Source organism: Crassostrea angulata, chromosome 4, assembly GCF_025612915.1.
Source record: "Crassostrea angulata isolate pt1a10 chromosome 4, ASM2561291v2, whole genome shotgun sequence".
In the NCBI taxonomy this organism is placed as follows: Eukaryota; Metazoa; Mollusca; class Bivalvia; order Ostreida; family Ostreidae; genus Magallana; species Magallana angulata.
In genome coordinates this window covers 22,062,279-22,072,808 of record NC_069114.1, presented here as the reverse complement: position 1 = coordinate 22,072,808, position 10,530 = coordinate 22,062,279, and the positions used below count along the sequence as shown (strand labels likewise).

Genomic DNA, 10,530 nt, shown 5'->3' with positions numbered 1-10,530 from the left:
TCACCCTGAGTTGTTAACCAAACAACTGTCTGCATGTACTGGTGAGGTGTTTGCAGTGACTGTGACCTTGAACCAGTTTCTAGGTTAAAGGTCAATATCATAATTAATCTCTCATTTACCCAAACCTAGGTAAACTTTAACAAACTACTGTAAACATATTATAACTGGTGTGTATGATATTTGGCGGAAATTAGTTTTTGAACAATTTGGAGTAGATTTGAATAGCGTATTCCTGAATGTGACTATTTCTGTACATATATGCATGGCATTTAGCGATGTACTTGACTTAGCGAAGGCTGAATTCCGTGAAAAACGCTAATTAGAATACACAACCAAATGTAGTACGTTTACAGTAATATACCTGTAGGTAAGGGATACGCATTGACCTTGAATCAAGTTTTAATTGGTATCAAATTTTTAGGTCATAACTGGCCTTTGTGTTCATCCGTGTTTAGACCCTATTTTTACTCCCCTTGACCTTTTTGCCTTAATTATTCTACACCTTAAATTTTTAAAGAGTTATCTTCCCATGATGAAAAAATGAAAATGTTTAATTTTGTCAAAATTTCTGCGGTAAATGATTCATTTTGTTTCATATTTTAATAAAGGTTTTTGCAGATCGATATTCACTGAGGGATGTTATGAATTTCAAGTTATATTTCACAATATCTAAATAAAACATAAGTATGTGTTGCCCATAAACTTCAATGTTAATAGTCAATTATGGTGCAATTAGTTGGACCAGAGACATGAAATAACATTATTTATGTTATTTATGTCTCTGGTTGGACAATAATAAAAAAATTGAAAAATTCCTTTAGTAGTTAATTTTCATTTGATAACACTTTCAAAATGAGATAATGATTTAGAATATTGGACCATTCATATATTAGGTACAAAATGTGGTTTTTATACATTGCAGATATAAATAACTTAATTGCATGTACAATCAAAGTATTCTAGCAGATTATACATTGTTTTTCGTATTTTTTAGAGAATTGATTGTAATACATGTATTACATGAGGCCATTTAAATTAAAATACCCCCAAAAAACTTTAGGCAACGGAAATTATTTTTTTGACCGTGTTAAATATTATTGGAGGAGGCCTTTATTTTATATAAATATTAAACATTTTTTTGTTAATCTAATTTTTATATACACTATGATTTCAACATTTATAAATTAGTTATTTTTCATCATCATGGATTTTTGTATTTTTGCATGCAATACTCCAGTTTTCGGAGATTAGGCGTACCTGTGAAAAAACCTCGGTTCCAAATTTTATCTTCCGTTTTGCCGCCGGTTTGTTTTGATTTAAGGAAGGATCGACATACGGTAAGTACATCGAAGATTGCCCACAAATAGAAGGGTTTACACACAAAATAATGCATCATCAATGCACATAATCAATCAATTTCTCCCTGCAGTATGTTGTCCTTCTCGCCGATCTCGGTTTTATTGAAACGAACAGTTGCTGGGACTTGTTTTGTGATTGCTGGTTTTTAATTTAATTTCAAAAATGTACGTACTCAAACTATCTATTCACATGATAAGAAGTTCTCAAGTTTTGCGTTTGTCAATAATGGAGATTGTTCTATCTGAATTGTGTTAAGGACACGTACTCAAATATATCGTTGTTTTTATTTCAAACTATCTTTTGTACAAAACGTGTGTTTGGAAAGTAAACTGGGCATTGGATTTGTCTATATAGAATCATTGAATTATCTTTCTATCAATGTATGGTCATGACAATGAAGAAAACATGATTTATTGTTAAAAGTATAAATAAGCATATTTGCATGGAGTGTGTTTGTGTTATGCTGATAATGTTGGTCAGAAGATTTTTATGCAGCACATTTTCGAAAGTTATTGATATTCATAACTACTGTAGCTGCAGGTCTTTAGCCCCTAGATCTGGTCTGAAAAAAATTTGGATGGATGACCTGGAAGCTCAAAATGTGTGCTAGTTTTGGACTAGTTAACCTTATTTATATGCTAGCTCTGTAAAAACAATTATAGTACCATTTAATTCTTCATGCAATTTACTACTGATATCGTCTCTTAACCTGCCTCAGACTTTCTTCGGAACATGCTACCAACCTTGGAAAATTAAGTATGTTAAATTTACATCGAGATCGAGAATCGAAATTTTTTCTTGTAAACAAACTGCGCAACTTCATTTTAGGGGCTGGTGATGGTGTTTTAGAGACAAGTAAAGAGACGATATCAGTAGTAAATTGTATGAAGAATTAAATGGTACTAATTGGTTACACAGAATTTGTGTATAAATAAAGTTAAGCAGTCCAAGACTAGTGCATGTTTGGTGCACAATAAATATACAATTTTTTCAATGGATGGCACTGTAGCTCCCAGGTTGTCCATCCAAATTTTTTTCAGACCGGGAGCTACAGACCTGCAGCTATAACTACTGTAACTCTGTGTTCAAATGATGATCATTCAACAATATGAAACAGGATCAGTGCAATCTCTTGATTTAGCTTTACTGTAGATTGAATAAGATATATAGCTTTATTAAGCTGTTCAGAATAGTTTGATTTAGCTATTGTATCATACTGGTACATTCTTAAACGTGTAATTTTTCAGACTGTATAAAAAGTGCACTTTAGCGCAGAGATAGTTTTCAACTTTGAAGTGTTATGTAAACAGTGCATGTAAAGATTTATCATCAAAATGTGTCTCCTTTCGAGGACTTTGCACTTAAAGTTCTAAACGTTTTGGGGCATTTGATTCATGACCAAATGGTTACTGGTTGCAAACATTTGGAACATGGCTTTTGACCAGTGAGAGTCCTAATTTTGCCACCACATATCTGGTATAGTCTACAACCTGTTCCCAACGGGGATTAAAGCCCATGTTTCATGGCCCCCTCCTCTTAATGAAGATCAGAGGAAAACCTCAGCTCTGCCAGATTACCACCGTGCTTAGTAAATCAGCCAACAAGTCTTGAATTGAGCTGTCTTCTTTGCTGTATTGTTTTTATTGATGAGTTGGCTTGGAGCTGATGGTGCTGTACAGAAATCTGGTTTGATATGCAGGCTCATGATAACAATAACAAATCTCATCACTCTTTTCTTTTCTTATGGATTCCTGTTCAGGGCAAAATAATAAATGACTGTGTGTGAATTTGAACACGATATAGTTGTTGAAAGGTCTTACCACCTCTGTTTCTAATTACTAGGTAACAGTTTTTCTGTTGGATAATGAGGTTAACAGTCAGTAGACAAGCATGGGGGGGGGGGGGCAGCTGTGGAAAGTGATGTTTTTCCCCTAATGTTACTTTTACAGTATTACTAGTTAGTTTTAAACAATACATGTACTAGTGTAAATTAACCTAAAATTGTATTGCTGACCAGTATTTGTAGACAGATTTTATTCAGGGACTAGTCAGTTGCATATGTTAGAATATATGAATGTAATCAATGTGCAGATTAGATTTCAAGTCAAATTGAAAAATTAATTATGATTAATTACAATACTTCAGGAATAGAAACAGAATCAAAATAGTTTTATTACTGCAAAAATTGTCAATGTTTTCAGACTCAAAATGGCACCTTTTTTCTTGGAGATTGAAGACACTCATATCACATGTGATCTGGTTGTTACAGGTTCACATACTTTGGTAGATGGGCATGTGCAGCAGTGCTTACACACTGTGTACACTCTGTGGTGCAACAATATCATTGTTTGAATTTTTAATCTGAGTTTAAATTGAACCAATTAGTCCTGTCGACTTGTAAATTGATCTGTTTTCTCCAGATAAGGTATAACTGGGAACAAGATTAAAGTTGATTCTTTGTAATCTGATGACTGAATTATCAACGCTCTTAACTGTAAGTAAATATATAACTGTAGTTCCACAACTTGAAAGATCTTCAGAATTGTATAACTGTATAGTATGTAAGGACTACAGATTTCAGAGATATAGTATATACTGGGAAAACCTCAGTACTGTACATGTACATACTGGTATACACAGTGGTAACCCCACTAACTGGGTGGTCTGATGATGTTCTCTTAAGTTTTTCATTATTTATTAATATATTTAAAAGTTAGAATAATACATGTACAATTTAAATCCATTCAAAAATGAAAATAAAATGTACATGTAATATATGCTTCAAGTTGATGTTCTGAATACTGAATTCTTACAGTTTTTATGAAAATCGAAGACAAATATTTTGAAATAGATCTGCAATTGACTGTAGATATCTTATTTTAGATGGGCATACAATTATTCTGTTAGTGTGTTACACCTATTAAGCACTGCATTGAATTATGGCTAAACAAAGTAAACATTGTGTTGTTTGTTAAAATATATCCGTTACACTTGATATTTGTTGCAAATTACATACATATTAAGTTCCACATCTAAAAGAAAACGGACACCTTAATCATTTAAGGCTAAGATTCGCCGTCATTTAAATTTTCCATTCATATGATTTTTCATTGTCAAGGTAAACATGATATAGACTGTAGGTAAAGCCTTTCACAAACTTAATGGTTACACGGTTGAGTGAAAATGATGGTACATGTACAACACAGGTGTAAGTAGAGAGAGGGCTTGTGGTCTGGTAATGTTTGATTTCAGATATGTGTATTGTAACTGTCTCAATCTAATGAGATGCAAGTAGTTCAGTATTGGAATATAATTTCATAGATCTGTGTAAGTAAATTTGATGTTTATCATGGGGTTTAATGATATGGCATAATCAGTAAATATCTGAACAATGTACATGTGAAATGAAGATTACTGCATGAACTTGTTCATTTTAAATTTCTCTGATGGACAGTGATTTTTTATCATACATGTGGTTGTAAATCAGTAGTACCAATTATAGTAGGGTCAAAATATAACGTCATATGTTCAGATATTGTGTGTATATATTTATGTATTACTGGAAATCTGAAGTTTTAGAAATAAAGCTTACTAGTTTATCGTGACAAGTTGACCAGATAAAGTCATTGAGAGCAACACTTGTGGTATTTGAATGGAATCCTGTAATTAAATTTTAAATGTGATGAAGGTGACAGTTGTTTTTCCACAGGCTGTGATTAATGAACTCATGTATTTACACACGTTCCTTTATCTTTGGTGAGACAAGTAAATGTTCTAATGATCGTGAGTAAGACAAGAAAATTGTGAGTAGGGTCAGACGACTGGCCATCCAGTTAGAGCTGTCCCTGAAAACCCACTATATTTCTACAAGGCAGTCAAACAGGATAAAAAAGAAAGAAAGAGATGATTCATTTATGGTGTACATAAATTATTTTTATAAATTCACACAAAATGACATTCTCAAGGAGTGAACATGGGAAAGGTATAAATTATACTGTGTGTTGGCCCTTTAAAAAATAAGTGTGAATGCAAGACCACAGATTGTTTTAGGAAAGTACTTGTCTTGGGACTTTCTTTCACAATGGGTATTAGAATATCAGTCATTTGAAACTGTATTGTAGAAAAGAGGAGCTGCTTTGGATAAAAATACTACTCTATACTAGAAGTATACTTGCATTGATTGATCAGCCGAGACAAGAGTAATGTGCTTTACCCCCTGGGGTGGTGAATTGTCACCGTGATCAGACATTGGATCAGAGGCCCCTGGGGTCAAGTATTGTCTCCCTGCATGCACTTCATTACCTGTGTGTGAGGTTTAGACCTGACACACCCCATGTATCTGTCTGGTGGGAATAAACCAACAGGAGGTTCTCTGTAAAGGTAGATCTGACATGTCATTAGAGCATTCCTGTGAAAAACTGTTTCTCATAAAATCCCGCTAGGGAATCAATTGTATGTGATTAGGAAATGGTTTCTGGTGGTTAACAGTTCACAGACTTGTATAAATGACACTAAACCTTACTGTTTAGAACATAATCTCTACAGTTATGATCTTGTAGATAGGAACTTTGTTGAATAATGTTGTGGTTAAGTGTAGAATAATGGGTAGTATACTTGTAGGAGTTCTGACAATGTGGATACTTCAAACACCAACATGTGACTCTATAACCGGTGAATGTCATGGTAGTATGAAAGGCCATGTTAGCACAAATATATATTCCTCTGAGGCTCATGAGATGACCTGATGGATGTTTTTCATGTAAATGTTCAAAGTGTATGATACAGGTCTAATAGTTTATGACTTTTATTATATTTATGTACATTGCACCTTATATATGTATGTATTATATTTCAGGCATTTAATGATTGATTACATATTGAGGTTTGAAATTTTTTCTCTTGTTTCACAGTGAGCATTAACAAATGTGAAAGGGGTAGTTAACAACCAACATCAAAATGTCAACAGAGAATGGGATCTACACACCTAGCCCCACCCCCAAACCCCATCCCAGGGTGAGACCGGAGGCAGCAGAGAATGCCAACAGACAGAGGGATGCTGGCAACTGGTTTAGCCATGACGGCGGACAGAACTATCACTCCCCACAACCTAAGGAGAGAAACACATCAGATGAAGCCCGTAGGAATGCCCAAACAAACAAGGGCTCTCTAGGGGATATAATGTCAGGAAAGTCCAACAATACCCCAGATTTTGAGGTGCACCATCGCATCAAACCAGAGGCTGAGGAGTTTGCAAACAGGAATCGAGGTACCATGGATAAGTGGTTTGATTACAGTCAAAACCAGAGGTATGAATCTCCCCGGCCAGGTGAGAGGCTCAGGACAGAGGAGGCCAAAAAAGTTGCAGAGGTCAATAAAGGGGTCATGAATGAGTGCATGGGGGGATACGCTGATCCTCCTGTCAAAAAGCCTATTCATCCACGCAGTGTGAAAGCAGAGGCTGCAGAAATGGCCGAGAGAGGAAAGGGTGGTGCCATGAAGGATCTAATGGTGAATTATGGAAATATGAATTTAGAAGAAGGAAGACAGGGACCAAAAGTGAAAGGGATGGATGCTGAGGAATATGCCGAGAGAAACAAGGGCACCGTGAGTAAACTGATGAACAATTACGCTGATGTTCCACTGCCAGAGCAGCCGGCACCTAAAGTTTACTACGGAGGGGAAGAGGTACTAGACAAATATCAGGGGAAAGACATGGGGCCAATGCTGAGAATGGAAGGACGACTACCACAACATGAACCTAAAGTCAGCAGACTTCACAAGGAGTCAGAGGGACCTGGGTAATTTACTAATTTATCATGATGATGAATATACAATGCAGTATATTGACATGTATGCTATGCAGTTTATCAGGACACCATCTTTTAAACTCAGCCCATTAAATAAAGCATCACCATTGTTTAATAATTTTGACATCTGATTTTAAAATGTTCAATTTATTGGTATTTGTATGTAGCTTACTGAAGCCCTATTGATGCTTTTGAATTCACTGTAGAATTCAGGGTCACAATAAAGAGGTCTATAGTCTTTAATTATATGAACTTGTCGTTTATACATATAATTCCCTTATAAGAATGTACAAATAATTTTTGTTCATCTTCATTGAACATCTTTTGTGGCATTTGACCTGAGTTGATAAACTCTATATACACCGGATGCAATACTAGTACCAAGTATTGTATTCCAGAGTATTAAAAAAAAGATGAATGTTTAATAATTCTGTCATTGTAGTTGGGATGAGAACCCCCCAGCAGTGAGAGCCAGACCAGAGGGGGACAGAGTGGCTGACAAATACCATGACCAGCATGTCAAAAACCTGCAAGTCATGGACATGGAAGCCCCCCCTCCCACCGTACGCCCCACTAAAGTGCCCGTACATCTCCAGGAATCAGGAACACCGTAAGTTTTAGCCTTAATGAAATTTCAGATATTTTCAGAGTGAATAGATAAGTTTATATTTTTATATTTTGCATTAATTTTCATAAAAAATTCTGCAGGAAAGCAAAATTCATCGTTATAATTCACTAAAACAATTCACTAAAACAGATCAGTTGTGCAGAGATAGTACCTGATTAATGGCATCTAGGTGCTTTATACATGTATGTTAATATGTGAAACCTATGAAGCATGAGATTTTATGTGTCTCTTTAGGCGACCGAGGACATCACCGACACGCACACGACCAGAAGGACGATTCTCTTACCAGAAAAACCAGTCCTCAGAAATGTTCTCCATTATGAAGGGGGAGAGCAACCAAGCGTCCACACCCCGTAAAGTCAATCGAATGATGCAAAGATCTGAGAACTGGTAAAGAGAGCAGGCAGAGTGAAGGAGGAAGGAGAAGTTATCTGCCCTTGTTTACTATGACCAAGAAATTCAATGTGATGTCCAACTGTGTCTCTTTATTTTGATAGTTTGCCTTTTTTTATTTGAAAACAATTTGTGGTATATTTTTTATTTTCATTTTAGCTTTTTTTATACTATTAATTTCATTGCTAAATTCATATCCCACCGTGTGTCACTACTTAAGGATAATTAGCCATCATAAATTTTGTACTCAAACTCATCCGATATTGATAGACAAACAACTGGATATTCTGGTTGAGAAGCATTAAGTTTTGATTCGTTATGTAGAAAGTTTTATACAAATTACATCAACTAATTGTATCAAAATTAATTTGTAAAACATTTTTGATAGGTATATAAGTATGGCTAATATGTTAGGAAATAAGTGCATACAACTCATTCCATCTGTCCGTGTGTTCACTTGGAATACTCCTTATTTTGGTTGTGAGCTTTATTTCATTGTATATATTTAGAATTATAAATGGTGCTATAAAACTCCTAACTAGTTTTGCTTGAAGTAAATCTAAGAAGTTCAGAAACTTATCAATATACCATAATTTTTTATGACACTCTAATTTTATGATAAATGAAATTTTTAACAGACATTTTACAGAGCTCTTATTTTAAACAATATTAACCACCACACTATGGCCTTATTATGAATGTCTGACATATCAGCAGAAGCACCGAATGTATGGGTTGTGATCTCTGTATGTTTATTTAAGAACACTGCTGGGCTTTTTACTTCAGCAATAATGTTGTACACCATTCAATGTTCATTATTCATGTTCGGTTATTGTAGAATTTTTAAATGATTTAGAATTTTTATTTTTGAATTGTTTTATCAACTTTATTGAAGAGTATACTTGATGTGTGATATGAATTGAATGATTTAACTGTCCAGTTAGGAAAAAATTAGAATATTTTGGCATGTTGATAAATACATTTAGTAACATTAAAAAAAAAATCAAAATTATTAATCTTCAGTAATACCACTAGATTTTCATTTGAAATACCGGTAGAAAATTCTTAACAATCTCTACATGTACATGTCCACATGAGATGACATCCTTATATGTAAGTATGAATAGTAAAATTTCAACAAATCAGTCTGAGATGATTTCTTATTTTTTGCATGAAATTTAATAAGATCGCCTTCGAAATAGGGTTTTTTGTCCTCTCCCAACTTAGTGATTTCTCTCTCAGTCCATTACTGAAACTGGGATACTAATTTTTTTAGCTTGAAATTCGGTCTGCAAAATCTTTCCAGTCAGTCAGACTGTAAGATATTTGTCATGAAGATTCTACTAAAACCCCTTTTATAAATATTTTCATTCACATTACTAGAGAAATTAAATCATGTCACATAGGAACCTGGCCTTGACTGATGAATGAAGTGTATGATTGTTATTTATAGCTAAATTGAGCAAGCAATTTAGCGGTGGGGATTAATGTCTGCAACCCAATCTTAATTGAATGGAATTTTAAATGGTTAGCCACATGTTTACACATGTCTGTCGGGTCACAGTGAGAGTGAAGTGCAGGAATAATCGTGTAAATATAGACTACCCCCGAACACCCTCTTTGGCATGAAAAAAACCCCCAACGGGCCTGCATGAGTCTAATGAATATAAAATATTTATATACCCGGTATAAAACGGGGTGAAAATACTCCTCCTTTTAATTTTATCCCTAAATCTTAATTGAGTTATTAAGATTATAGTAATTCTAAACATACGTAGGACACTGCTGTCGAAGAAGACCTAGGAGGATTTGGCGATTACAAATTATACGAAAAGTTCTTTTAAATTAGCAGGGACGTATATACGTCCCTGAAATTAGTAAAGAACCGCTACACCCTCCACACCCCATAAAAAAGATGGTCTTAATACATGTAGCATGGAAATGCAAAGTTTTAGTAAAAATGTACTTGATGTGTTATATTTCATATATTTTAAATCGGAAAATAGCGCATTTATTTAAAAACTAATAATTATAAAGTCTAAGAATACTACTGATGGAAGGAAAGTCCCCGCCTTCCTAAACAAGAGCCATAGATCTGGATAAAAACTGCTTTACAGTCATATACATAATTTCTGGATGTAATAGAGTAGATCGCGTTTATTTTAGATTTTTAAAGTTTATTTGGTTCGGTTGTAAAAAAAAAATCGAAATCGAAACTCTATTACAACATTGTACTTTGAACTCCTACTCGGGGGTCAGTAGTGGTCTAGAGTTCACAGTTTGAAAAAATTCAGAATCAACACTTTAACAATATGATTGCATAGTTATATCGCTAATTGAGCA

The 10,530-nt window shown here is 34.4% G+C and overlaps 1 protein-coding gene across 3 annotated transcripts; it reads left to right on the top strand.

The window, feature by feature from the left end:
* The first annotated feature begins 1,232 nt into the window (after window positions 1–1,232).
* Window positions 1,233–9,333, top strand: LOC128181665 (uncharacterized). Of its 3 annotated transcripts, none has more exons than XM_052850142.1 (4): window positions 1,233–1,337; window positions 6,270–7,157; window positions 7,609–7,776; window positions 8,029–9,333. In XM_052850142.1, the coding sequence occupies exons 2-4, from the start codon at window positions 6,316–6,318 to the stop codon at window positions 8,186–8,188; spliced, it is 1,170 nt and encodes a 389-aa protein (XP_052706102.1). In that variant the 5' UTR covers window positions 1,233–1,337; window positions 6,270–6,315; the 3' UTR covers window positions 8,189–9,333. The 3 variants fall into 3 exon arrangements, with proteins under 3 accessions (XP_052706102.1, XP_052706104.1, XP_052706103.1); XM_052850144.1 differs by lacking the exon at window positions 1,233–1,337 and adding an exon at window positions 3,714–3,853; XM_052850143.1 differs by lacking the exon at window positions 1,233–1,337 and adding an exon at window positions 4,531–4,686.
* The last annotated feature ends 1,197 nt before the right edge of the window (window positions 9,334–10,530 follow it).